Consider the following 27,394-nt stretch of genomic DNA (forward strand, 5'->3'; position numbering starts at 1 on the left):
AAAAGTCCCTAAACAGCGAAAGATATAAAATTCTATAATATTGCATGTTTATGACATCAGATTCTAGTATTTTTACTACATTCCACGTATTGTTTTCATTTTATTCTGGAATTAAACAATAGTTTCTAGAATGGCGGGCAGAATGTCGCGAAATGCCGGCAGATATTACAGGTACGTGGTTTAGTAAATTATCGTCGTTTTTAGGATTTGTTGTTGTTTGATGATAGTTGGGTCACTTTGGGTGCTAGTAGTTGAATTGGTTCTATATTAGGATTTGCCCTTTCGTTTATTTTCTTAAAATCATATGGTGACACTTCTGTACATGGTGTAACATGACAATCGTCGGTGTTAGTGAAGAATCTCCTCCCCCCACCTTATTTGCTAACCACTAAACCCTAACCTCTATAATTACTAACCCCCTAACCTAGGGGTTAGTGGTTAGCAAATAAGGTGGGGGGGAAACTCTTCATTAGCACCCACAGTTGTTTTTTTCAAATAAATTTCTGTATTTGTAATATGTTCCGTAAATCTGGCTCTAATATACCAATCCCATATTATTAAACCTCGCTGCATCATAACAAAATACACCAAGTGCTACTAAATACTAGCAACAAAATTGAGGCCAAATACAAGTATTTTGACAATAACTAAGCTTCATCAGTCTTTGATAAAGAAACAGTTATAAATTATTAGTAAACAAAACTTAACGAATGGTCTACCAGATAGATAATATTGCTGTACTAGCCTAAGTCCCCTGGTGTGTTGTAGTACATCACCCATATAGAATAGAATGTGCATATACAATGTTGGGGTAATGGGCAACTCTGGCCTAAATCCCAGGTCCCACGGCATGCCTCACTGTAGGACCTCACCCACAAAGAATAGAATGTGCATATACAATGTTGGGGTAATGAACCAACTCTGGCCTAAATCTCAAGTCCCATAGCATGCCTCACTGTAGGACCTCAACCATATATAATTATAATAATATTTTTTCTTTGATTAACAGGTCACTGAGGAAGTCATTTTCCACCTCAAGCTGTCTCAGTTATGGGGAATCCCCGACTAATAGTGATGTCATGACTACTCCCTTGTCTGTGCCTTTGAGGGATTCCCCCAAACCGATATACGCTGAGTCAGCGAGCGAAACCTTCCAAACGATGACAAGCAAATTAAACAATGGTCTTACTGTGACATCACAGCCAAAGTTTGGAACATTTTGTACAGTTGGAAGTAAGTTGGTGTTTTATATTTTGTGCTGGTGAAGTACACAACATTATACATTATTAGCCAACTACTAAGAGGTCATATGGGGCTACTAGAGGTCAGGGGTCATATGGGGCTACTAGAGGTCAGGGGTCATATGGGGCTACTAGAGGTTAGGGGTCATATGAGGCTACTAGGCGTCATGTGGGGTTATTTTTGGTCATATTTGGCAAGAGTTCCTTAGTAAGAGTTTTTATTTTGACAGCCTTTTTAACAGTTGTAACTTTATTGTGACAATCTTTACTAAGAGTTATAACTTTATTGTGACAGTCTTGATTGACGCGGGGTCACGGCATGAGGTCGCGTACCCGAGTGGCATGAGCCACTACCTTGAGAGATGCGCCTTTGCTGGATCATCCATCTATAAAGATCGAGATGCCGTCATGCTCGCTGTCGAGAAGTTAGGAGGCATATGTGACTGCCAGTCTTCAAGGTAGGATATATAACTATGGTGCTATGATAAGCATATGGCCAAACCTGGGGTTTCTGGGTAGGCTGGTCTATAAGTGTTTGGGAAAAGAATCATAACATGAAAGCTGATGTCATTGTCTACCTAATTTTAAACATTAGAATCAATTAGGAAAGAAATGTCTCACTCTCTTGCTCTTAAAAAAGATTATAGCTGCCTAACATAAAGTTTTCTACACTGCATTAATCAGTAAATGTTACAACCAATAAGTTAGATTCGTTTCATAGGATTGTATCTAACTGCCCTGCCTGTGTTTCAACTTAGTTTTTTTGTTATTGTTTAACTTTTAATCCCATCCAGAGACACAACTATATATGCAGCTAGTGTAGACCGTGATAAACTGGAGCCTTTAATGGAGTTGCTTGCTGATAGTGTGTACCAACCTACATTGGATGATAATATTATTGAACAAGCTCGTGAAAGCATAAACTATGAATTAGATGAATTGGATAAGAAACCGGATCCTGAACCAATGATGACAGAACTTATACACGAGGTGGGTGATATAGTATTGCTACAGGTGTATGTATAATGCATATAATTCTACCCTTGATTGTCATGGGTTCAAGGCTTAGTGTTGCTACCCTTATGAACGTATCGTAAGTGTCCTTGGGCAAGATATTTAATTGCAATTGCTCCAACCCAGTGGTGACTAAATGGGTTGTCCAGATTGTCAGTCATACATAAAAAAAACAGTTACCTGCAAAGTCATATACATGGTAACTTGTAAATGGGCACGGTGTGTATGAAACAGAACACTATATTATAGGATTATTTTCCCTCTCTTGCGACGATAAATAAGCTACATACATTCTCTTCACTTTACAGGCTGGCTTTCGTGGCAACACAGTAGGACTTCCCAAATACCCACAAGCTGAGACACTTCACCAAATAAACAGAGCTTCGTTGCAAAAGTTCCTTCGTAGTTACTACCTTCCTGAACGCATGGTAGTAGCTGGTGTTGGTGTGGATCATGATGAATTAGTAACACTGAGTGAAAAGTATGTTTCAGGTGAGTTTTGTGTTGTTTCACTTATCTACGGACCCTACGGTTGCCACTTCCATGCCCACAGTCGAGTTTCTGAAGCTGTTGCAGTGTGTTGATAAGCGAATTACAAAAATTGTATATAATTTAACACATTTATATGATTTCTATGTTTAGCCGCAGCCAAGTCCCCCTCATGGTCACTAGATGGTGCAAGAGAGAGCGACGCATCAGTGGCCCAATACACAGGGGGCGATGTCAAAGTTCAAAAACATTTTGACCTCTCCATGAGTGTTGTACCAATGCCGGAACTCGCTCATGTCTCTATTGGAATGGAAAGCGTAAAGTTCACTGTATGTTTGGTTTGCTTTAATTATTAAGTTGTACCTATGTGGGTGAGGTCCTACAGTGAGCCATGAGACCTTGGATTTTGGCCAGAGTTGACCTATTATCCCAACATTGTATATGCACATTCTATTCTATATGGGTGAGGTCCTACAGTGAGGCACGCCATGGGAGGGACTGGGATTTAAGTCAATGTTGGCCTATCACCCTAATACTAATATTGTGTTGCTATACCAGATATTATATATACCATGTTAATATAACTTATATATATATAGGCTACAACTTATATACCTCACCCCATACACCCATATACAGGACACCAACTTTGTCCCATTCGCAGTCCTCAACATGTTAATGGGAGGGGGCGGTTCCTTCTCAGCAGGGGGTCCGGGTAAAGGAATGTTTTCAAGGTTATATTTGAATGTCCTGAACAGGTGACATTATTACTGTGTGTGTATAACAGTATATATATAGAATTGCATTGGTAAAATATATGATTACGCTGGTATGGTGTGCACACAGCACCAGTAAATGTGCCAAGTGTTCTAGCATACTGGTCACAGGTTTAAGACTTGTTGGTGTATGTGGCATTGGGCAAGACAACTAATGGCTATTGCCCCAACCCAGTGGTCACTTATGTCTAAATTGAGACCATACAAAGTAACATACATGGTAACTCATAAGCAGGCAAGAGGTGTATCAACACCCATGTTATAACGACTGTCGTTTTCCCGCCATGCAAGGATAAATAAGTTAAATACATTGTAACTCGTAAGCGGCAAAAGGTGTATCAACTCCTGTGTTATAACAACTGTCATTTCCTCACCATGCGAGGATAAATCAATTACATACGTGTCACGTGATAACTTGTAAGCCGGCACGAGGTGTAGGTAACAGAACACTTGTGTTATAACTACTGTTGTTGCCCCGCCACACATGGATAAACAGTTACCCATTCATTCACCCCCACCCCCAAGCCTAAACGTCAGCATTACCCCCAGGCACCATTGGATGTATGCAGCCACAGCATATCACCATAGCTATGATGATGGTGGATTATTCTGTATACAAGGCAGTGCACACCCCTCACAACTAAGGGAATGTGTACACGTTATAACACAAGAGTTTGCAAAACTTACAAATGGGATTGATAAGGTATTGTTGTGCTAATTGTTTTGGTAAAAGAATAAATTTAGTATGAGTATATTATTGTTTTGTTATAGTTTTTATTTGTCCTCGCATGGAAGCTTACAGTTATAACACAGGTGTTCTGTTTCATATACTTCGTACCCGCTTACATGTTACCATGTATGTAACTTTGTTGGTGATTATTTGATATAACGCTGCTACCATTATTTGATGGTTTGAGTGTGTGTTCTTGGGAAAGACACTTAACGGCAATTGCTCCAACCCAGTGCCAGTAGTCACTAATGGGTTGTCTAAATTATCGGCCATACATTAAAAAATAATCAACCACAAAGTAACATACCTGGTAACTTGCAAACTGTCACGGGGTGTATGAAACAGAACACCCATGTTATAACGACTGTCGTTTTCTGCCATGCGAGAATAAAGTAAGTTACATTCATTCAATTTCTATTTTATAAATGAGTAAAATTTATCCCATACCCCACTAAGGTTGAGTTAAATCGCGCCAAGAAACAACTACAGTCAATGCTTATGATGAATCTTGAAGCTCGTCCCGTTATATTTGAGGATGTTGGGAGACAAATACTTGCAACGGGGGAACGAAAGTCACCGAAACAACTCTGTGAAATGATTGGTATGTTATACTGAGTGTATTATGATGTATGATTGTAATTTATTTATCAACATAACACAGGTGTTTTGCTTCATATACTTTGTGTCTACTTACATGTTACCATGTATGTAACTTATTTATCTTCACATGGCGGGACAACGACAGTCGTTATAACATGGTTGTTTTGTTCCATACACCTCGTGCCTGCTGACAAGTTACCACATATGTAACTTATTTATCTTTGCACTGCGGGAAACGATAGTTGTTATAACATAGGTGACCACTAGGTTGAAGCAATAAGTGTACCTAATATACATATTTACAATGGTAGCAACAGTGTCTTGACTACTAGGTTGCTAGCACACCTTTATATATTACAAGTTAATACCCCATTATATTCAGACAACGTATCAAACGATGACATAGTGCGTGTCGCTCGACATATGCTATCAAGCAGACCAGCAGTAGCTGCATTAGGTGATGTTAAACAACTACCTGATTATGAGGATATTGAGAATGCTCTGACTAGACCTGATGGAAAACTACCGAAGAAATTCCGCTTGTTTGGTAGATGATGATGTCATTTATTGTTGATGATGTCATTTGTCCTTGCTGCTGATGTCATTTGAGTGTAACGTCATACTTTTGTTGGGAATATTTTGAGAGTTTTTCGATATTTTGAGGACCTGCTGTTGTTTTGTGATATCATAATATTGATAAATGAAATCGTGACGTCATACTTTAAGAGCATAGCTACGTAAAATATGACGTATCGATGTATTATCGCTTCAATGCATTTGCAAAATGTAAAATACAAACGTTCTGCTTCGAATTGGGATTTTTCGAAGCGATCACATAAAAATATTTTGTTTACCGTATATGTATTTTGGAAATACAGGCTGGTACGCAGTCCTAACCTTTGTAACTTTAAATGGTATGGGGTAGATAGATGTGTACTAGTACAGTATCTTACATTTGTAACTCCCCAAATACATATTATGTTTTATTGGGCCTCGATGTTTGCGCTCGTTAGCATCGTCTAGCGGATGAACAAAATCGTATTTATTTAATGAGGATAGCAACAGTATGGACGCATGTTGAGTTCGGATATGCGTCATTAGAAACAGATTTACGCCTGGTGCTGCTGCAAATTCGTATAAGCGCTGGCAGAGATATTGTGAGCGCAATTTGGCGCTAGTGAAGAGTCTTCCTCCCACCTTATTTGCTAACCCCTAGGTTAGGGGGTTAGGTGTTGTCGTGTTGATGGTTAGGGATTTAGTGGTTAGTAGTTAGTGTTTAGTGGTTATAGCGGTTAGGGGTTAGTGGTTAGCAAATAAGGTTGGGGGGGAAGACTCTTCACTAGCACCCCAAATTTTAACACAAAATTAATTTCCAACACAAATTCCTAACTGTAATTGCTTCACAATAAATATACCATATACATATACGGCTCTACGTTTTACTTACTTTGTTGGTCTCTCATTTTGCATTGACCTAATTAAATTTTACTAAGACTATAACAACACAGCAAAGAAAATGACATTTATTGTTTTCAGGATTGGTTATAGTAGAATATAAAATGCTTCCATTGCGTTTAAACTGTTTATGCAAGCATTCTACAACTTTATTGCGAAGATTGAAACAAAAACCTCCAAAATATTTACAAATATCTCGTACTTACAAAGAACTAGCAACAATATCTCAGTTTCAAGATCATGAGGTGTACAGTATGCATAGACCCGATCCAGACATGAGGGATGGCCCTATTGTATGTCCTGGTAAATATGATTTCAACTTAGCAAATCTGCCTTCAAAACTGTAACCTAGAGGTTATAGTTTCAAGGCTTGTTGCTGCTACCATTTTGGGCGTATTCTTTAACTTAGTGGTCCCTAATAAACTGTTTAAATTGTCAACTGTACATAAAAATAACCAACCACAAAGTTACATACGTGGTAACTTGTAAGCTGGCACAAGGTGTATGAAACAGATCACCCGTGTTATAACGACTGTCGTTTACCCCGCCATGCGAGAATAAATAAGTTACATACGTGGTAACTTGTAAGCAGGAACCAGGTGTATGAAACAGAACCTGTGTTATAACAACTGTCCTTTTGTGGGGCAGCTTATAAGATTTATGTTATTTTAACTTTTATTTTGCAAAACCTCTCTGCCATGGTAAACTACCATTAATTATTCTATGGAAGGATGTACTTGTTAAACCGTTTATTCATTACCCCTAACTTTAATTCCATGTAATGTTGCATAGAGGGGTAACGGTTATTTGTTCAACTGTTTGTGCCCTATGTATATATCCCTAATTTTACTTCTATATTACAGGCAATGAAGCTGACTACTTAATACTTGGTGGTGGCATTATGGGTCAAGCCCTTGCGTTTAATATATGGAAAGCAATGGAAACAACTACCGTGCTTAAAGCTTCAAAACATTATGGATGTAAAATAGTTGTTGTGGAGCAAGACCCTAGTGTAAGTGATGTAATAATGATTATTATTGTGTCGTATATTTTTTTTATAGGTGAGGGTACACATTGTGTCAGGCCTATATAAGCTCTTATCTAGGTCTTTGGCCTAGTGGTTAGGCTTGTTTCAGGACTGAAAGATAACTGGCCTGGAATTAACATGTATATGTATATATTACATGGGTTAGTGGTTAGTCGTTTGTATCAGAACTGAAGGATACCGGGTTCAATACCTAATACTGATAGTATTGACATTGTTCACAGTGTATGTGTCTTTGGGCAATACACATAAAACATAACAATCATTGCTTTAGTAAAGTTGTCACTAAAGAGTTGTAGCACCCTGGGTGTCTGGATAAAGGGCAAACTTTAGTCTAAATTCCTAGATCTTCTGTCAAGGACTGTAGGCTATTCAATAATCTTAAAAAACTCACTGCAATGTCAAATACCATTTATTTATTTCCTTTTCTTTCAGTTGCTTGAATCCTCCACAGCGTTATCAGCAGGTGGAATCCGAACTCAGTTCTCAAACCCTGCTAATATTCAACTATCCATGCTCACTGCTGAGTTTATAAGGGATATCAAAGTGGCAAGTTTGTCTTGTATATTATATGTGTGTATGTCTTGTATATTATATGTGTGTATGTCTTGTATATTACGGTACATGTTGTTCTAAAGATCATAGGTATGACATTGGGGTGTTTGGTAGGCAAAGATCAGCTTGACTACTTCCTTGACACCTAACAGCAGGGTTCAAGCAATTATACAGTAGGGTGGTGGAAGACGGGACATCTTTTAACTCTATTTTCTCGCCCCGTTTAGTAGTAAACAAAAAACATTCAAGAAATTATAAAACTATAAGCCCAGAACTCCCATTGACCGTTAATAATTGTTTAAAACACGATCAGGATATTTAGATATTATGTGTTAAAGGTGTCCCATCTTCCCCCACTACTATATATTTGATGTTTATTTTATTAAAAGTTATCACTCTAATTTTAACTTACAACTCTGTATAAATGTACCAATGCTTTTGCTACACAATCCCCCTTAATATACAACTATAATAAATAACCTTACATTTACAGCATCTGAGTACAGTGGATAACCAGGACCCCGATGCCCAATACAACCCACAAGGTTACTTAACCATGGCAACACAATCAGGGGCATCAAGGCTGATGAAGAATTATCAAACTCAAGTGTAAGTTATCTTTTACTTGGTTAGGCCTTTGATTATATAGAAAGTATAAACACCTTTGGGTTTTAAGGGTCATTATGGTTCTATTCTTTTTAATAAACTCTGATTTTGGTTAGAACTTGGCCATTACCCTGGCAGTGACAGCCACATCTTATCATGTGTTTTATAACTCATGTTAAAAGCTAAAACAGCTTAACCCTGTTGTTAGGTGTCTATACAAACAAACAGAGCCAAAGTATATTGCATTCACCACATTAAGCAATGAGGTTCCCTATGTTTGACAACTATGTGTGTAACTGTATTTTAACAATGTCACCCCAGATTTTACCCTGTTGTTAGGTGTCTATACAAACAAACAGAGCCAAAGTATATTGCATTCACCACATTAAGCAATGAGGTTCCCTATGTTTGACAACTATGTGTGTAACTGCATTTTAACAATGTCACCCCAGATTTTACCCTGCTGTTAGGTGTCTATACAAACATGCAGAGCCAAAGTATATTGCATTCACCACATTAATCAATGAGGTTCCCTATGTTTGACAACTATGTGTGTTACTGCGTTTTAACAATGTCACCCCAGATTTTAGTCAAATTAAAACAATTACACCAACGATTAAATGTTATACTTTATATAAATATATCCACCCTCCCGCAGTGAAACTGGTGCAAAGATCATGTTATTCACACAAGACCACCTCAAGGAAACATTCCCATGGATTAATGTAGAAGGAATTGAGCTTGCCACTTATGGCTTGGAGAACGAGGGCTGGTTTGATCCCATGATGTATGTTAACAGTTTCAAGGTAGGTGCCTGTTATTGAGGCCTGGTATATAATATATTTTATATATATATATATATTATTATTTAGGTTGAGGGTTTATATACTGTCATCTGTCATATGGGGCCTAAAGTGTTGGGGTAATGGATCAACTATGACTTAAATGCTTACCTTGATACTTGGCCTAAATTCCTGTCTATTATGTCCACTGTATATCATTGTAGGTGTTAAGGTATATATACTATATTAGTGGGGTTTAAATCTGAGGCACACCTGAGAGTGAGACCTATAGTTTGTTTTAATGGGGTCTAATTGGGGTAAGAGACCAATTTTGGACTAAATCCCTGGGTGTTGGGGTAATAGACCTACATCCCATGCCCCAGGTGTACCTCACTGAGGGCCTCGCCCTTATAGAATAAAATCTCTATTATTGAGTGTCTATAAACGGCTTGAGTGGGGTCTAGATGGTAGCACCCTGGGTGTTGGGGTAATAGATCTATATCCCATGCCCCAGGTGTACCTCACTGAAGGCCTCACCCTTATAGAATAAAATCTATATTATTAAGTGTCTATAAACTGCCTCAGTGGGGTCTACGTGGTAGCACCATGGGTGTTGGGGTATTAGTACTCGATCCCAGGTTTTATTTACCCAGAGTTAAACTACCCTACCCTTTTATAACACCCATTATATTTAGGCAAAGAATCCAACCCTAAACATCCACAATGTTAAAGGCAAGGTAGTCGGTTTCAAGAACATAAGAAGTGACCCTGCTTACTTGCCCAATATTGTTGTGATGGCTGATGGTAAAGAGGTTATACAGGATGAGAAGATAGAAGGGGTCTATGTAAGTGTTGCTGTGTTGCAGGGGTCTATGTAAGTGTTGCAGGGGTGTATGTAAGTGTTGCTGTGTTGCAGGGGTGTGTGTAAGTGTTGCTGTGTTGCAGGGGTGTATGTAAGTGTTGTTGTGTTTTATACCTTAATTTTAATGTTTAATTTTGCTTCTAGAAGAAAATGTTACTGTAATATCGTAGAATAAAGCTGGTTGAGGTATAGGTTGGAATGTAAATTAAGCTCATATATACAAAATTAGCAATCTAATGCCCCATCATACCTACACACTATCAAAGAATTTATATAAACAAGGATAAATTGGTACCTTCAGAAAGCAACAGGCTCCAAAATCTGGTGTGGACCATGTGATAATACCTTGGACATTAGATAATGGGCCAATCCTGGCCTAAATCTTAAGATCCATGGCGCACCATGCTGTTGGACCTCACCCACATAAAATAAAATATATAAGTACTTCTGTACTTGTTAAAAATATAACAAAACTTTCTTTTCAGATAAAAATGCCCGAGCACGAGAAACCGATCTTTGTTAAAAGTGGAACGACTGTTATATGTTGTGGTGCTATGTCCGGTGAAGTTGCTAGATTGGCTGGGGTGGGTGAGGGGAGGCCAGAAGATGGGAAGTACCTTGAATATGAGGTGGGTGGGGGGTATATAGGCAACAAACCTGGGATGGCAGGGTGGGTAGGACAACCCCCTCAAATTTTCTGTAGTAATAAAGACCTGTAGTAATAAATTAAAGTGTTTTTAGGGTGTGGTAATTAGTGTTAAAGGCCAAGTTTTTATTAGAGTACAAACAGGCGCATGGCCATTTTAGATTTTGCTTAAATAAGAGACTGATCATCTCATTAAAGTGAAATATATATATTTTATTGTACAAATGTTGAACTTGATTTTTGTCTGTTTTTTTGTGTGGCACCAGATCCTTACTGTATTTCTTTACACATAAATAGTCTTGCCGAATAGTAACAGACAAAAATCAAGTCCAACCAATTGTTGAATAAAATGTATATATTTCGTCTAGAATGGCATCATCGGTCTGTTATTCAAATAGTTTTACACAAGAATCGTTCTACTCTGAGCACCAGATCAGGGTTGGATTCACACAAAATATTACAACAGAAATAAGTCTAATATTTTTTGTACTAACCACTTTTCACACTTTACCTTCCCAGTTACCAGTCGAGCGTCGTAAGCGCTACGTATACGTCGTCCACTGCCCTGATGCCCCAATGTTCGACTTCCCTTTCCTGGTTGATCCATCGGGAGCTTATGCTAGGAGAGACGGATTCGGGGGGAAATATATTTGTGGGATGTCGCCTACTGAGGTGGGTGTGTACTGGCAACATTGTGTATATATATATATAAGAAGATCTGTATATGAAAGAAACTTTTTCCTCGTGTGGTGGGAAACGACAGTCGTTATAACACGGGTTATCTGTTTTATACACATCGTGCCAGCTTAGAGTTACCACCTATGTAACTTTGTGGTCAATTATTGTATAAACCCTATGTTTACTTTTGTATAACCTAATCCAATATTCATAATGTTTAACACCTAATATATTTCCCTAGGAAAATGAACCTGACATCACTAACCTGGACGTTGATTGTAATTTCTTTGATGAAGAAGTTTGGCCAAGGTTGGCTCATAGGATTCCAGCCTTTGAAAAACTCAAGGTAAGATGGGGTTATGGTAACAGCAGGGTACAAGAGGTTTTAGGTTTAAGATGGTTTTTGGTAACAGCAATGTAAAAAAAACTTAGGATTAAAGCTAGGGTGCTAAAACATATAATGGAAACTTAAAGTAATGTGTTTATGGAGATTGTGGTACTTTATGTAACACAAGAGTAGTATGCCTGGTGAATGCAATATACTTTGCAACTGTTTGTTTTAAACACACTTACAGCAGGGTAAAATCTGGGGTGACATTGTTACAATGCAGTTACACACATAGTTGTCAAAAAAGGAAACCTCATTGATTAATGTGGTGAATGCAATATACTTTGGCTCTGCATGTTTGTATAGACACCTAACAGCAGGGTAAAATCTGGGGTGACATTGTTAAAATACAGTTACACTAATAGTTGTCAAACACAGGAAACCTCATTGATTAATGTGGTGAATGCAATATACTTTGGCTCTGCATGTTTGTATAGACACCTAACAGCAGGGTAAAATCTGGGGTGACATTGCTAAAATGCAGTTACACACATGGTTGTCAAACATAGGATATTATGTGCTAAAGTTGTCCTATCTTCCCCGCCCTACTATATATATGTAATAAATATCTTGACATTTGTGCTATATTAACATTAACAACCTACATACCAACCTAACCCTTGTACATACAGATGACATCTTCATGGGCTGGTTACTATGATTATAACACATACGATCAGAATGGTGTAATAGGACCTCACCCATACCATCTAAATCTCTACTTCCTTACTGGCTTTAGGTATGCAGTTCGTTGTTATAATATTCACATAACATAATTAGCAACAATGTTGCATATGTGGTGACTCATTAGCTGGCACAAGGTACACCAGTGTTATAGCGACTGTGTAACCAGTGTTATACTGTGTTACCAGTGTAATATACTGTGTAACCAGTGTTATACTGTGTTACCAGACTGAACATCCGTGTTATAAGGACTGTAGTTGCCCCGCCATGCGTGGTTAAATAAGTTGCACACGTGATAACCCATAAGCAGGCACTAGGTGTATGTAACAGAACACTCATGTTATAAAGACTGACGTTGCCCTGCAATGCGAGGATAAATAAGTTACATACGTGGTAACTCCTGAGCGGGAACGAGGTGTATGAAACCCAACACCCGTGTTATAACGACTGTTGCTGCAACACCACGCGAGGATAAATAAGTTACATACGTGGTAAGCGGGCACAAGGTGTATGAAACAGAACACCTGTGTTATAACGACAGTCGTTTTCCACCACACAAGGAAAGTTTCTTTCATATACAGATCTTCTATATATATATATATATATATAAGTACATAGGTATACACAATGTAGCTACCATACAAACCCACACACACACTTATATTACCATCAAACACCTAACTCTATACCTCTACAGTGGCCATGGCTTACAGCAATCATATGGAGCAACTAAAGCACTTGCAGATCTTATAGTAAAAGGTGAAACAGACATTGATATTTCTCCTTTCTCATTCAATAGGTTTATAAGCAATCAACCATTGCTGGAAACCAATATAATATGAGGTAAGAACAAGATATCTGTTTTTAAAGGCAGGTTTAACTAGGGGTGTAGGGTTTAGTAAACAGTCTATTCTATATGGGTGAGGTTCTACAGTGAGGCATGCCATGGGACCTGGGGTTTAGACCAGAGTTGACCCATTACCCCAACATTGTATATTCTATTCTATATGGGCTTAATAATGTTTTAATAATAACATTATTATTTACAAAGTCCATATTTTTCTTTATTTTTTGACAGAATCTCTTCCAAAAATATGGCAATTGTCGCCCATCGTTTACACCTTCCAATTTCAAATTTGGTTGGGGAATTTTTCCTATGCAATTTTTATAAAAGCTGCCTAATATGCAATATATATTATGTTTCTGGTGAGGATCATTTATAGGTGTTGACTTAGGTTTAGATCTGGCAACACTGTAAATAATTTTTAGTTGCGCAACACTATTAATAGGTTTTTGTTGCACAAAACTGTAAATGGGTTTTTGTTGTGCAGAACTGTAAATTAGTTTTTATTGTTACCGAGTTTGACTGTACTTAGCAAAATGTTTATTTTTAACATATCTATCATAGCTTAATCATTATCTCATGTAAATGTATTGATGCAGCATGCTATAGCATGATGTATGTAACAAATGGCATATGTTATACTCCATATATAGGTCAAAATTTGTGTATATCTTAAATCTCATGTACACCCCCAGGTCAACATTCTACCTCTATTGTTTATTTATACGGTAGGGTGGGGGAAGATGGGACACTTTTTCATTATATTTTTTTTTCCTATTTGGTAGTAAACAAAGAACATTCAAAGAATTATAAAACCGTATCCCCACGACTCCCATAGACCAGGGCTTATTGTTTAAAACACGGTCAGGATATTTGGGTATTATGTGCTAACGTTTTCCCTTCTTTCCCCACCCTACTGTATACAAGTTACTTTGGTAATGGGAGTTTTGGACTTATTTGTGTTTTACTTTCATGTTTTATTTAGTGCCGGTAGAGTAGTGATGATATTATTTCTAAATATTTTATTTTTTATGGTGTTAGCTGAAAATGAAATGGTGTTTTTATGTTGGGATGCATATGCTGACTGCTGTATTTCGTTTTGTGGATAATTGTAGCAATATATATTGGGGCTTTGTGATTATTTTGTAAGTATTTATGTTGTTGTCTGTTTGTTTTTAGGCAAGACTTCTTTAAATTTACTTAGCCCGGCTTCTGCAGCTGTTATGCTTTTGAGTTACATATATAAAGTTGTGGGTGATTGTTTCGTGTATGGCTGACAGTTTAGTTGCCACTGAGTTGGTCATTTCCGTAAAGTATAGCCTAGTGGTTAGAGTGGGCACATTCACATCATAACCAAACGGTACCGGGTTCAATGCCCAACACTGATAGTGATATATGACATCATATGTGTCCTGAGAAATTTAACTACAATTTCTCCAACCCAGTGGTCACTAAAGAATTGTTTAAATTATCAGCTATGCATAAAACAATTATCCAACATATATGACAAAAAATGAACAACAAAGTATTTTAGAATTAAATTTATTACATCACAAACAACACCTTAGTAACATAGTCGCATTGTGACATCATATTGCCTAAATAATCCCTTTGTTATGGACTTACATATAAGTAGCTTTGTATAATGATTATGAATATAGTTGTTACACCATAAGCACTAATTCTTCTTATTATTTCAATGTAGACTAGCGGTGCAAAAAGCAATAACGATGCACTTATTCCTGGGTAGAATTTATTAATTCAATATAATGGTGTAAAAGAGCAGTTTTGAATTACAATTATTGCATAAAACGCACCAAATCCCAGTAATGAATGAAAATAGACTGTCATTGTTGCAAACTTGCAATCTTGCAATATCCCAGTTTTGTTTTAATCTACAATAATCTGTATCCACTACAACATAGACATTCCAGTTATAATTCAATATAATAACTTGTATTACTTTATAGTTTCATCAGTTTTGAACTACGATTATTGCATAAAACGCACCAAATCCCAGTGGTAATTCAGTATAATAAGTTGTATTGTATTACTTAGTAGTTTGAGCAGTTTTGAATTACGATTATTACATAAAATGCACCAAATCCCAGTCATAATTCAATACAACCTTAGTGGTTGGTAATAGCTTGTTACTTGGTGGTTTGTGGTGGTTGAAATAACCCTCCACCCCCGTGTTTGGCTGCAGCTCGTGACGGAGCAAATCCAAGGAGTTTCTGAATATTCTAAGATAAAAAGTAAAGGTTGTATCAGTTCAGTGGTTAGAATACATAAACCCATAATGTTGGCAAATGGTACAGTACTGGTGTAATGTATTAATGGTCAGAATACATGAACTGTTGGTTAGTGGTTAGGTGTTTGATGCTCTGTATTAATACCATTGTAGCAGCAATTTGTGGGTGTGCGTCCTTGGGCAAAACAACATTACTCCAACTCAAGTGTTGACTAATGGGTTGTACATTTATTGCCCAGCAACATGGCACCATGGCATAGTGGTTAGGTGTTTGCATAGTAACCGAATAATACCGGGTTCAATGCTCAATACCATTATGATTGTATGTGTCTTTGGGCAAGACACTTATCGAAAATTGCTTTTACCCTTAATGTTTTTTTTAATAATGAATTGTATCACCCTGGGTGTTGTAGTAATGGGCCAACTCTGACCTAAACTCCATGCATACGACCTCATCCATATGGAATAAATTTGAAAATTAGGTATTTTACAATGCAAACACAATAAATTGTACTTTTACAGCACTTATACTTTACCTGTCTAATTGACATTGTGCATAATATATAAAGGAAAATGAATGAACAATCTGTATAATCATTCCCCATCAAACCTCTGTGTGATAAACCTTGTAATAAACCAAGCGGTACAAATGGTAACTTAGCAACAATTCTACCTTCGAACCTGTAAAAACATATTTATATCGTTAAAAACAATAGATTTTAAAGTTACATTCATTTATTTATTTTATCTCCCTTTAATAGACGTAACATTCACTGTGCAAACGAAATATTTTCCCAACCGCAAGGTGCTACAACCCATTAGTGACCACTGGGTTGAAACAGTGATCAGATGTGTCTTGCCCAAGGACACATACGTCTATCAGTATCGGACGTGGTACTTTCGGTTACAATACAAGCGCTTAACTACTAAGCCACAGCGCCAACAACTAAAATAAATATAAACATCATATAAATAGTAAGTTTTATTCCACAATTTTTATTACACAAAATATGAAAACAGACATAACCTACACAGAACTTAGGGCATTTATCCACCTCAACCTATACAAACACAATATAAATAAACCTACACAGAGCTCAGTGTTCCCAGCAACGCAGTGAAACAAAACCCGATAGCGAACATTGACTTCATGCGCACTGCCGATAAATCGCGATTGTTACTTTTTAATTTCTCTTCTTCAAGTTCCAAACGTCGTTTCTGGTTTTTGTTGACCGACTCACCCAAGAGTTCTTTACGTTTTTCAACTGTGGTGATGTCATAATATGTTATGTGATGTCATAATATGTTAGGGGACATAGGCATGTGTAAAAAACTAGAGTATTAAAATCATAAGATGTCACTCCTATTTTATATTTTTAATGTTTTATTTCATACCGTGATGTTATACGTGTAAAATATAGTTATGTTATGTGACGTGTAAATCCTAAGTAACTATGTTAAAACTGGTTGCTTTTTGTAACAAATTCTAAACGTTGTTTTGTTTTAATTACCTTTTTTACTTTGTTTATCCACTTCACTTTTTAGTTTCTTGAACTTTTCGGTTCGATAAACCATAAGCCATGTTAAACCTGAGTGGAATATGGGTTATAACTGTATGAAGCTATCATATATGGACAATGTAATTCTACTCTATATGGGTGAGGTCGTACAGCGATGCATAGCATGCCATAGTTGACCCATTACAACCCATTAGTGACCACTGGGTTGGAGCAATTGGCGTTAAGTGTCTTGCTCAAGGACATTATCAGTGTTTTTTTGTTACGCTGTTAAGGTCTTTTACATTGCTATCAACATTATTGAACCTGCCAATTTAAACATAGAAATATTAAATATAATTACCTTCAGCCAGCAGAGCTGTCACAATAGAAATAAAAACAATCAACAAACTGTCCCCCAACATTTCCTAAACTTTCTACAACAGAATAAATATTGAAAATTATCCAACATACAATGTTATGTATAGCAGTACCGTGAGGTAAGACGGATAACATGGCACTTAACTTCCCATATTTTATAATCGTGTTTTAAACCATTAACAACGGTGGGAGTCGTGAAGATACGGTTTTATAATTCTTTGAATGTTCTTTGTGATAACATAGAACGAAACATGGACCATCTTACCCCAACCTACTATATAACAAACGTAAAGTTCATGAAAAAATGAATGGTTTTAGAAATTAGGATTTCAAATTTAAACAAGCAAACAAAACATTCAACAAATTATGAAAAGTTTTATATATGGGACAATTGGTTAATCTTTGAATATATAAAAATGCCAGATATTTAATCCCAAACTCATAAAACAAGCTTAAAAGTTGTTTATTTGAATTAAAAAAACAGTTGTTTTTTTGGTATTTGTTAAAATAATTAATAAGCACAAATGTAAAGCATGTTTTTTGCAGATGTTTTAAAATTTGCTAAGAAAATAAACAGATTATTTGCTTGTAATATGAGTTAGATTTAAAATATTTTACTCTTATATTTATTCAGGTACATTTAGAATTTAAATTACTTGAATTGAAAATCACTTTTTTATTTTGTTTTATTGGTATCGTTTCTTTTATGTAAACTTTTCATTAAACATATACATACACCAAATTAAAGAAACAAAAAAAATGTAGGCTACCAACAAAAATAGCTACAAAAATAATAGAAAGCTGGGTTTATCCGCGTCATAATTAAGTTTTTGTTTCAAAATTAGCAAGCCAATGAATTATATTTGTAAATAGCCCTTCTGGTGAAAAAGATAATTTTATTACACCAATATTTTCTCTTCTATATGACGAGACATTGTTAGGATTTGCCGGTAAATGTCTTGTCTAAGGTTACGCACCCACAGTAGTAAAAGCGACAAGCCTTGGTCAAGACACTTAATGACAAACCTTAATGATGTCTCCCTGAATGCCAAATGAAATAATATAGTAAAACTAACATTTTTTACCAGAAAATCTATTTACATATTTGCTTTATTGCTTATGGATTATGTTATATGTGGCAGCAACAACAGCAAAATAATCAGCAATTATAAATATTAATCCAAATCTTCAACCAACATATTTGACCCTTGACCTTTACTACCCTCTGTGACATCACTATCATCATTCACAAATAAGTTCTGCATTAAATTTTCAAAAAATCCAGGCTTGGACTGCACTGCAGGAACATCGAAATATATCTCGCCGATTTTTTCCAAGTATTTTAAAAAGGAGGCGTCCTTTTTTAATGATGGCTGATAGTTGTCACATAAAATAGTGAAGAGAATCAGCCTTCTTTCTTTTACAGCGCGCAAGAGAAAAAAGAGAAAGTTTATGATGGGGTAATTATAAGGTGGACCAGGGGATATTTTGGAGATTATTTTAGTGTAAGTATTAAACATATCTTCTGCTGCTTTTTCACATTTAATACACAGGAGTTGTAACACCGCTTGTGTCAAGAAGAGGTCAATTTCTTCAGGCCGCCCACAAAGAATTACAAACTCTTTCAACATTTCGCCAAACTTTTGCCCGTCGTCAGAATATAGAAAATGTTGTCTTGAATCACGAAACATTTTCTCCTCCCAATAATTCATAGCAAATTTGAACCTTAAATCTTTGCTGCCAAACCTAGGCATCCCAGTACACCCTGCAGACCAAGTAATAGCTCTATTTTCAAATGTTTCCAGTTCCGGAATCTCTTTAGGCAATTCATGGTGCATTTTGCCGAGAATTTCAGCAAGTTCTGTGGTCACTTCGTGCACGTTATTTTCCAGTGATTCCAGATATAATAAACATAAATGTGCAGCACTGCCAGTCTCTTCATGCTCAAATAAATGCAATGCCCCTTTATATAGTAAGTTCCTAGCAAGATCGTGCTTGTTCTTTGCAGAATAGCGATAGAATAGCGTGTTGTATAATTGGTGCGCTTCGTATAAATCGTTACGTTCAATACTCAGCCGCAATTTTTCTTCCAGGCGTTTTACTCCACCACTGTTGTTACTCATTTTAAAATTACGGTAATACTTATCCTAAAATAACTGTAACTGCACCAAAACAATGATAATAACGTGTATTTGTGTAGTTAAAACAAAGAGACAGGTATACATTCAAAATGAAAGTCGTTAAAACGCGCTTACAGGTCAAAACATTAAAAAAACGACAAAAAAATAATACTGATTAAAATAGGCAGCTAAATATATATTTTCGTACTTAAAACCTTACATTTTAGGCAGTTTTGCGTTCAATTTTATTATACACGCTTCCAATTTAAAATCTACACGTTAGGTATTATGTTAGGGGATTTTATGGCTCACGAATGTTCTGTTAGTGCTTGTTGGCACTTAAAAGTTATAACTGCCAAGCCAATTATATATTAATTTTTAAATGTAAGAAAATGCTGGTTTAAAATAGAATTTGAAATTAATGCATACGAAATAATAGCCGCTTAACTTTAAAATAACATTATTAATACAAAAAAAATATATTTTTTTGCTTACATAACTAAAAATTGAATAAATTTACCGTTATGTGTAAAAAATAGATTAATAATGTATTGCTGTTGGTTAAAATTGCAATAAATGGTTAAAAACAATCTAATTTTGCATTTAATTTCCAGTGTTGCGCAACAGCAAACTTCAGGATCTGTTTTCATTTAATAATATAGATTTGGGAAGCACTGACACGAGGCACCACGATGCTTGCCCGTGCAAAACTTTACTATAATGTCTGTCGGTTGTAAATGCGCAGCAATTATGCCAGGCTCAGAAACAAACCGAGAAAGGCCCTTTATAATTGGTGTGTCTGGTGGTACGTCATCAGGGAAGGTATGTATGACGTATTAATGACGTCACGTTGTCAAATAATTTGACGTAATGTGATATGACGTCACAGCCAAAAATAACATTGGAGTGTGACGTCACAATATCTAACACGTCGTGTTTGTTGTCACGTTTAATATGTCACTATTAACATAGTACATGCGCGGCCTCGCGATGTTTTCTAATTCTTTGTTAATATGTTGACGTAACATACTACGTTTGTTATTGTACAATGAGTTTGTTAACATAACAAAGAAGTTCGTTCTACTCGCTAAACAATACATTGTAATAATATACCGACATACCGTATTCCTTTAATCCAACATGTATGGTATATATATCTTTTTTCAACAGTAAGCATGATTGAATATACCATGTGTGTCAGGTGTATAAGAAGACACCCATGTTATAACTCGACAGTGAGCATAAGGTGTATGAATACACCATGTGTGTCTGGTGTATAAGAAGACACCCATGTTATAACTTGACAGTGAGAATGAGGTGTATGAATACACCATGTGTGTCTGGTGTAGAAGAAGACACCCACGTTATAACTCGACAGTGAGAATGAGGTGTATGAATACACCATGTGTGTCTGGTGTATAAGAAGACACCCATGTTATAACTTGACAGTGAGCATGAGGTGTATCAATACACTATGTGTGTCTGGTGTATAAGAAGACACCCATGTTATAACTCGACAGCGAGCATGAGCTAACCTACCATACATTACAGACCTCAGTATGCCAGAAGATCATTGAGCTACTGGGAGAAAGTTCAGCCGTAAACGGGGCACGAAAGGTGGCAATTATAAGCCAAGACAACTTCTATAAAAGTTTAAATGCAGAAGAAATAAGACTTGCAAATAATTGTCAGTATAACTTTGACCACCCAGGTGAGTTGAGTGTAATTTGGTGTTTATATTAGTTAAGTTGTATTTGACCGACACTTCAGTACTTTTGATAGCTAATTTTACAAAGTGTCAACAAAACTATAACTTTGAATTTGTTGCACCATTTTTCACAGGTGTTTATATAATTTAAGTTGTATTTGACCGACACTTCAGTATTTTTAACAGCTAGTTTTACAAAGTTCCAACAAAACAGTAACTTTGAATTGGTTGCACCACTTTTCACAGGTGTTTATATAAGTTAAGTTGTATTTGACCGACACTTTTGTATTTTTAACAGCTAGTTTTACAAACAACACAACAAAACAGTAACTTTGAATTGGTTGCACCACTTTACACAGGTGTTTATATAAGTTACGTTGTATTTAACCGACACTGCAGTATTTTTGTCAAATAATTTTACTAACTAAACAACAAATAACGTACGCTGCACCACTTTAAATGTTTTCCAGCAAACCAACGTCTATATGAGCAAAATCAATATATTATTGTTGCACAACACGTTGTATTATTGGCTCATAATCTTGTTATTCCAGATGCCTTCGATACAAAACTCATGAAAGCAACAATCCTAGATATCGCAAATGGAAGAACGATAAAAATACCTGATTATGATTTTAAAACACATACCAGGTAGGATGTGTTGTGTGGGTATTGTACTTTTTACGTATATTAAACTGTCAGAAATACTAAAGGGTCGGTCAAATACAACTTAAATTATATAAACACTTGTGAAAAGTGGTGCAACCAATTTAAAGTTATTGTTTTGTTGACACATTGAAAACCAGTTGTCAAAAATACTGAAGTGTCGGTCAAATACAACTTAAATTATATAAACACTTGTGAAAAGTGGTGCAACCAATTTAAAGTTATTGTTTTGTTGTCACACTGTCACAAAAATATTTGAATATATTACACAGTATTTGTAACAGTAATCACCAGCAATATTTTTCAAGTTTTTTACATTTCTGAAATAATGTATAAATTTACATTTCCAGACGGAAAGAATTCTGTGAGGAATTGCACAAATGTGACGTTGTGTTGTTCGAAGGCATCCTCGTGTTTTATCATAAAGAAATACGAGAATTATTTAATATGAAGCTGTTTGTAGATAGTGATGCAGATACTAGGTTATCTAGAAGAGGTTAGTTTTAGTTGTGATGAATATGCTTGTATGGTTCATATGTTCTGTAGTTATATTGGTTGGGTAATGCAATAAGTCCTATGTGTAAAATAGCCTATAGTATAGGTATAGCTTTTCAGTTCACAACGCTCAATCAAAATGGCATTTTTGTTGTGAACTAGTCCCAAGGGTGGCAGGGATAGTCTTACTTTTTGGTTGTAATTTTTCTAATTTATTGGTTGTAATTTTTATTAAAAAATGCGATACTCATCCTCTAGTTTGTATATGTAAGATATAACTGTAGCGTCACTGCGTGTTTGCCGTTACTATGAACCCTTTCAAAGTTTCCATTCCTCCACAGTATTAAGAGACATAACAGACCGAGGACGAACGTTAGAATCCGTGTTACAACAATACACAACCTTTGTTAAACCTGCATTTGAAGAATTCTGTTTACCAGTAAGTATAAGCTGCTCACTTTGCTGTAAATCCATAGGTGTTAGGTTAATGGGCCAACTCTGTCCTAAATCCCAGCTCCCTTGCCTCACTGTAGGACCTCACCCATATAGAATAGAATGTGCATATACAATGTTGGGGTAATGGGACAACTCTGGCTTAAATCTCAGGTCCCATGGCTTGCTTCACAGTTGGTCCTCACCCATGCAGAATAGAATAATAGGCTATATATGTTAAAATCACGTCTAGATTAATATGATGTTGATTACTTGTGTTCTTCAATTTGAATTTACATAGCTACCTCCTGCAAGCCATTACTATGCTACTTTCCAGTATGGTTAACAATGGCTAGTTGTAGTACTAGCCAATTCAAAAAAATAAATCCTTGGCATGCCATTGTTTTTGTGTCTTAGAGCTAAAACAACTTATACAGTAGTTGTTGATGGCAATTACCAATTACTGCGGCATGTCCATATGGCCAAGTCTGTGACTTGTCCTCGGCAAGGATTTGCAGAATTCATTGCTTTCTGTAGAATATGTCACGTATGAAGTAAAATACAGTGGTAATTCATTGGCATTGTATTTTAACAAGGATGTGCAGAGCGGAGTCAGACTCAAATGCTCATGCCTTAGCGTCTTATTATTTAGATTTCCAAGGTTTTAACACTCTTCCATTACTACAATGCCAGCAACTTAGCCCAAGCTGGGTTTAAAATATACATTGTTGTTATATTTTCTCTGCGAATTAGACATATTTGCAATATTTCGGGTGCAGTTTTTTCATGTTATAAGTTTGATTGGGTGTTTAGCTAAGAGTTTTAAGCTAAAAGTTATAATAAACTTTATGCTAAATACTAGTGGTAAACAGGTTTTGGTTTATTTGTATAGTTATCTTGGCTGTTCTGTGAATTCCCAATGCCCTATTGTTTGCTTATGACATCATAGAGTCAATTATGTGCTGTGTATCGTAAACCAGTTTAACTGGAACAGCAGGCGTGTATATACATCATAAACTGCTTGTAATTGTGGTAATGAGAAAAGGCATTAGTAAAGAAATCCCACTGTGTATTGGTTATATAAGTGATTCTCATATTAATATAAACATTAGAACAACAATTGTTACCCCAATATTAGATTAGAACATTAATTTTATATTCATATTAATTCATAACAGATGTTCAATTTGTTTAAAATCTGTATTAACAAGTTTGTGGTATTTTCCAAAACTATACGTGCAACCTGACCATGGAACACCCTGTATATTGGTTAGTCTTACTATGTGGTAAACCAGGGATCTGACATTTAGACCTGACTATGATTACAGCTAGTTGCGCCCATGTTCAATTAATCACTGTGATTATATCTGCGTTTCCAGGTAGAGCATTAATCATACTTCAAACAATGTGTCTGCTTGAGGTTTTTCAGCTAATCTATTATTTTCTCGCCGACGTTTAATCGTCTAATACATGCCGCTTTTATCAGGGTATATCCCGCAAATTAATCAATTGCCAGAGCTCTATTGTACATAATATGCCTAACAGCAAAACTAACAGTATTATAACTTTAAATCAAACATTTTATACTAATTGTATTTGTAGCAATGGAAAATACGTTTTACGTGCAGGTTTTTCTGCAATTAGTTATTTTGCAAATCGACGGTATTGCATCTGGTATATCCCGCAAATGAATCAATTGCCACAGCTCTATTGTACATAATATGCCTAACAGCAAATATACCTTTACCAACCTTGAATCAAACATCATGTACTTTTATAAGGAGCTTTTTGGCAAATAATTATTTTGCAAACTGACGGTTTAAAATGTCATAATAAGGTCGCCTTTGTCATTGTGAATTTAACCTATTAGTAAACGTGTAGGACTCATAGCATGCCTGACAGCAACAGTCATATTTGAAAGCGGTTGTTTTGTAAATTAATAACTCAATATTGTTTGCTAAAGGTGGGACAAGACACTTGAGACACTAAGTTATCAAACCTTTGTATTTATTTAACCAACATTGAAAGCTCTGTACAGTCAAACTTGCACTGTAAATACTTATCTTTATTTAATCTTTCTAGTGTTTATTGCATCACAATTGCTTTTATATGGTCATTGTGACATTATAGGCTGAAGACAATTGCCAATTGGGTCATAATTACGGTTGTAAATAATTCCTAACTATAAGCAAGTTGCAACGACCTCATTTAACTTTAACTTAAACATATATATATATATTACAGGCCGTTTTTCTCAGGGTATATCCCACATATTAATCAATTGCCAGAGCTCTATTGCACATTATATGCCTTACAGCAACTAAATAAATATTTTGCAAAAAAAAAGTAAAACACGATAAATCTTAAAAGGTACCGGTATATATATGCGGTGCTTGTTGTTGCTTAACATAAAACTATCTTTGCTCTGAAACCACACGTCTGGTAGCGTGGCTCAGTGGTTAGACGCTTGCGTCGTAATATGTTTGTGCTCTAGCCCCACCCATGTACAATATACTATTATACAACAAATAGTTGCTTGCGAATTGTTCTATTTCTAGTTAGGTGTCTGCATACTAAAGTCTCATATCCCTTGATGTTGGATCTCACCCATATAGAGTAGAAAATTTATAATAATCCGCAATTTTCTGTTCTATATTTATGTTTTATTAGTGAGCGCACTTTGTGTATACATATCTGTTTTTTAACAAATTATTGTTTGTTTTTTTCAGTCAAAGAAATATGCTGATGTCATCATTCCTAGGGGAGCTGAAAACTTGGGTAAGATGACTCATCATAATATTGGGATTGTTTAAGGGGTGGCGAATTTTAATTTGGTGAAAAATTTCATTTTCACCATTATTGAAGATGTTTTATTGGTTTAGTTTTTAACTGAAACATTTGAAAACTAAAAAGTGTACCATATATAACTTTAGTTTTATTTAATTGAACGGTTGAAATGAAACCGGGCATGCTAGTAGCCGTGCCACTAACTGATGCTGCTGTAGGGTTTCATTGCACTGTAGCACTCACCATGTTGGTCCTTACCATATACAATAGAATGACAAATACCATTTATCTGAAGTCTTAAATATATACTGCTGCTGCTGATATGCACAGACTCATACATATATCGGGCAATCACGTAATTAATTATATATTTATACTTGTTTTTGACCCTTCTGGCAAATAAAGTTCCGAAGCGTTTAATTAATTATGTTTTACTTTCAGTTGCCATCAACTTGATAGTTCAACACATTCGAGATATACTGAACGGAGGCATAATAAAACGTGCCAATGGTCACCAGGCCAATGGTCACCAGGCCAATGGACATCAGGCCAACGGACATGTCAAAAACGGTGACCATGTAAATGGGGGAGGAGACTTCGTGCCGGAACGGCGATTGTCGTACCAGGCTGTTGAGGGTGCTCGCCCGCACTAGTGTTGCCAAATCAGTGTTTCCAATTGAGAAACTGCTAAAATTAGTGTTTCCAGTTAAAAACCGCTGAAACTTTTGAAAGTATACTGTGTTAAAAGTTTGTTTGATTTTGGTGACTTAAGGGCCCTTGCTGTTAGTTTTCAGGAGCGTATTCAGGGGGTGTTAAAGGGGGTCTAGTCTCCCCTTTTTATGAAAAATAAGACATGAAGTAAACAAGCTTCATTACCTGCACATTTGGTTTTTGTGTGATGTGTAGGGATGCACATTACAGAATTTCGAATCTATGAGATTCGAATCCTTTTGTATTCGAATCTAATTACGGGATTCGGTAATCTGTTTAATGACGTCATTACACGTCATCTCATATACTATATTAACAATTTTTTAATGTTATTAATTTTGAAAAAAAAATATTTTTGTGTTTGTGGGACTTTCGAGAGTAAACGTTTCGTAACGTTTTTTCATAGCCTGCTATACGTTTCATGACGCAAAAACTACCCAATAGTACAATTTTTGATCATTTTACAACTCAAGATCCAACAAGGCTGTTATGAAAGGGTCAATAAACTGACTTTTGTTGGTAAAATTTTTTTTCCTATAAATATAAAAAGATTCGAAATTCTAGATTCGGAATTCTAGATTCGAATTAAAGTATTCTAGGATATCCTAGAATACCTAATTATTCTGTAATGTGCATCCCTAGTGATGTGTAAAAAATTGTTCCAAAATAGATTTGTACCCCCCCCCCCTTTGTAAATCCCCTAGTAAGCCCCTGGTTATTATGTATTATTATTGCCTTATACATGTGTCTATGTGGGTGAGCTGCTTAATTGGTACAAGTTATGTTGTTACTGAGCTTTAGGTTTATTCTGCCTTTGCTTTTATTTGGCAATTTACATAATTGACCCAACAAAATTTAATTTACCTATTTCAACTCATTTGTCTGCTTTTTTAAACACCAGCAAAATTATGTTTTCTACTGCTTGTCTGTGTAACATAATGCACATGTATGC

At 35.9% G+C, this 27,394-nt stretch overlaps 5 protein-coding genes across 7 annotated transcripts; 3 read left to right on the plus strand and 2 right to left on the minus strand.

Annotated features, from left to right (window-relative positions):
• Window positions 1-13: 13 nt before the first annotated feature.
• On the plus strand, window positions 14-5,743 carry LOC100186033 (mitochondrial-processing peptidase subunit alpha-like). Its single transcript, XM_002119921.5, has 10 exons — window positions 14-171; window positions 1,010-1,233; window positions 1,537-1,699; window positions 2,036-2,231; window positions 2,564-2,747; window positions 2,898-3,073; window positions 3,384-3,502; window positions 4,070-4,223; window positions 4,707-4,851; window positions 5,233-5,743. Exons 1-10 carry the CDS (start codon window positions 131-133, stop codon window positions 5,403-5,405), a joined length of 1,575 nt encoding a protein of 524 aa, XP_002119957.1. The 5' UTR covers window positions 14-130; the 3' UTR covers window positions 5,406-5,743.
• Window positions 5,744-6,363: 620 nt separating this feature from the next.
• Window positions 6,364-19,449, plus strand: LOC100181321 (FAD-dependent oxidoreductase domain-containing protein 1). Of its 3 annotated transcripts, none has more exons than XM_026837304.1 (12): window positions 6,364-6,608; window positions 7,169-7,317; window positions 7,786-7,899; window positions 8,399-8,514; window positions 9,170-9,317; window positions 9,989-10,138; window positions 10,641-10,784; window positions 11,321-11,473; window positions 11,721-11,825; window positions 12,500-12,606; window positions 13,249-13,394; window positions 18,950-19,449. In XM_026837304.1, exons 1-11 carry the CDS (start codon window positions 6,410-6,412, stop codon window positions 13,391-13,393), a joined length of 1,530 nt encoding a protein of 509 aa, XP_026693105.1. In that variant the 5' UTR covers window positions 6,364-6,409; the 3' UTR covers window position 13,394; window positions 18,950-19,449. The 3 variants fall into 3 exon arrangements, with proteins under 3 accessions (XP_026693105.1, XP_018670190.1, XP_002119384.1); XM_018814645.2 differs by lacking the exon at window positions 18,950-19,449 and adding an exon at window positions 16,408-16,602; XM_002119348.5 differs by lacking the exon at window positions 18,950-19,449 and adding an exon at window positions 13,630-14,533 and having other exon boundaries at window positions 6,365-6,608.
• Window positions 14,922-17,626, minus strand: LOC100178158 (calcium load-activated calcium channel-like). Its single transcript, XM_018814648.2, has 5 exons — window positions 17,507-17,626; window positions 17,158-17,235; window positions 16,737-16,911; window positions 16,183-16,327; window positions 14,922-15,638 (listed from the first exon to the last, which is right to left on the minus strand). The coding sequence occupies exons 1-5, from the start codon at window positions 17,565-17,567 to the stop codon at window positions 15,546-15,548; spliced, it is 552 nt and encodes a 183-aa protein (XP_018670193.1). The 5' UTR covers window positions 17,568-17,626; the 3' UTR covers window positions 14,922-15,545.
• LOC100175848 (Golgi to ER traffic protein 4 homolog) lies at window positions 17,581-19,795 on the minus strand. Its single transcript, XM_009862349.3, has one exon. The coding sequence runs from the start codon at window positions 19,644-19,646 to the stop codon at window positions 18,699-18,701; it is 948 nt and encodes a 315-aa protein (XP_009860651.1). The 5' UTR covers window positions 19,647-19,795; the 3' UTR covers window positions 17,581-18,698.
• Window positions 19,796-20,257: 462 nt separating this feature from the next.
• LOC100180527 (uridine-cytidine kinase 2-B-like) lies at window positions 20,258-26,636 on the plus strand. The gene is made up of 7 exons (XM_018814646.2): window positions 20,258-20,465; window positions 21,195-21,354; window positions 21,906-22,002; window positions 22,368-22,513; window positions 22,854-22,951; window positions 25,674-25,722; window positions 26,173-26,636. Exons 1-7 carry the CDS (start codon window positions 20,364-20,366, stop codon window positions 26,382-26,384), a joined length of 864 nt encoding a protein of 287 aa, XP_018670191.1. The 5' UTR covers window positions 20,258-20,363; the 3' UTR covers window positions 26,385-26,636.
• Window positions 26,637-27,394: the final 758 nt, after the last annotated feature.

This window comes from Ciona intestinalis, chromosome 13, assembly GCF_000224145.3.
Source record: "Ciona intestinalis chromosome 13, KH, whole genome shotgun sequence".
NCBI classification, from domain to species: Eukaryota; Metazoa; Chordata; class Ascidiacea; order Phlebobranchia; family Cionidae; genus Ciona; species Ciona intestinalis.

What these genes read in the sequence shown, in the direction of transcription:
- LOC100181321 (XM_026837304.1), top strand. Translation starts at nt 6,410, where the DNA reads ATGCTTCCATTGCGTTTAAACTGTTTATGCAAGCATTCTACAACTTTA. An exon ending in TTGTGGAGCAAGACCCTAGT is followed by an intron (nt 7,318 to 7,785) that starts GTAAGTGATGTA and finishes CTTTTCTTTCAG; the next exon opens with TTGCTTGAATCCTCCACAGC. An exon ending in CAGCCTTTGAAAAACTCAAG is followed by an intron (nt 11,826 to 12,499) that starts GTAAGATGGGGT and finishes TTGTACATACAG; the next exon opens with ATGACATCTTCATGGGCTGG.
- LOC100186033 (XM_002119921.5), top strand. Translation starts at nt 131, where the DNA reads ATGGCGGGCAGAATGTCGCGAAATGCCGGCAGATATTACAG. An exon ending in TATTTGAATGTCCTGAACAG is followed by an intron (nt 3,503 to 4,069) that starts GTGACATTATTA and finishes CATTACCCCCAG; the next exon opens with GCACCATTGGATGTATGCAG. An exon ending in TTACAAATGGGATTGATAAG is followed by an intron (nt 4,224 to 4,706) that starts GTATTGTTGTGC and finishes TACCCCACTAAG; the next exon opens with GTTGAGTTAAATCGCGCCAA.
- LOC100178158 (XM_018814648.2), bottom strand. Translation starts at nt 17,567, where the DNA reads ATGTTGGGGGACAGTTTGTTGATTGTTTTTATTTCTATTGTGACAGCT. An exon ending in GACAGCTCTGCTGGCTGAAG is followed by an intron (nt 17,236 to 17,506) that starts GTAATTATATTT and finishes TATTCCACTCAG; the next exon opens with GTTTAACATGGCTTATGGTT. An exon ending in CTGGGAACACTGAGCTCTGT is followed by an intron (nt 16,328 to 16,736) that starts GTAGGTTTATTT and finishes ATGTTTTTACAG; the next exon opens with GTTCGAAGGTAGAATTGTTG.
- LOC100175848 (XM_009862349.3), bottom strand. Translation starts at nt 19,646, where the DNA reads ATGAGTAACAACAGTGGTGGAGTAAAACGCCTGGAAGAAAAATTGCGG.
- LOC100180527 (XM_018814646.2), top strand. Translation starts at nt 20,364, where the DNA reads ATGTCTGTCGGTTGTAAATGCGCAGCAATTATGCCAGGCTCAGAAACA. An exon ending in GTATAACTTTGACCACCCAG is followed by an intron (nt 21,355 to 21,905) that starts GTGAGTTGAGTG and finishes TTGTTATTCCAG; the next exon opens with ATGCCTTCGATACAAAACTC. An exon ending in TAGGGGAGCTGAAAACTTGG is followed by an intron (nt 25,723 to 26,172) that starts GTAAGATGACTC and finishes TTTTACTTTCAG; the next exon opens with TTGCCATCAACTTGATAGTT.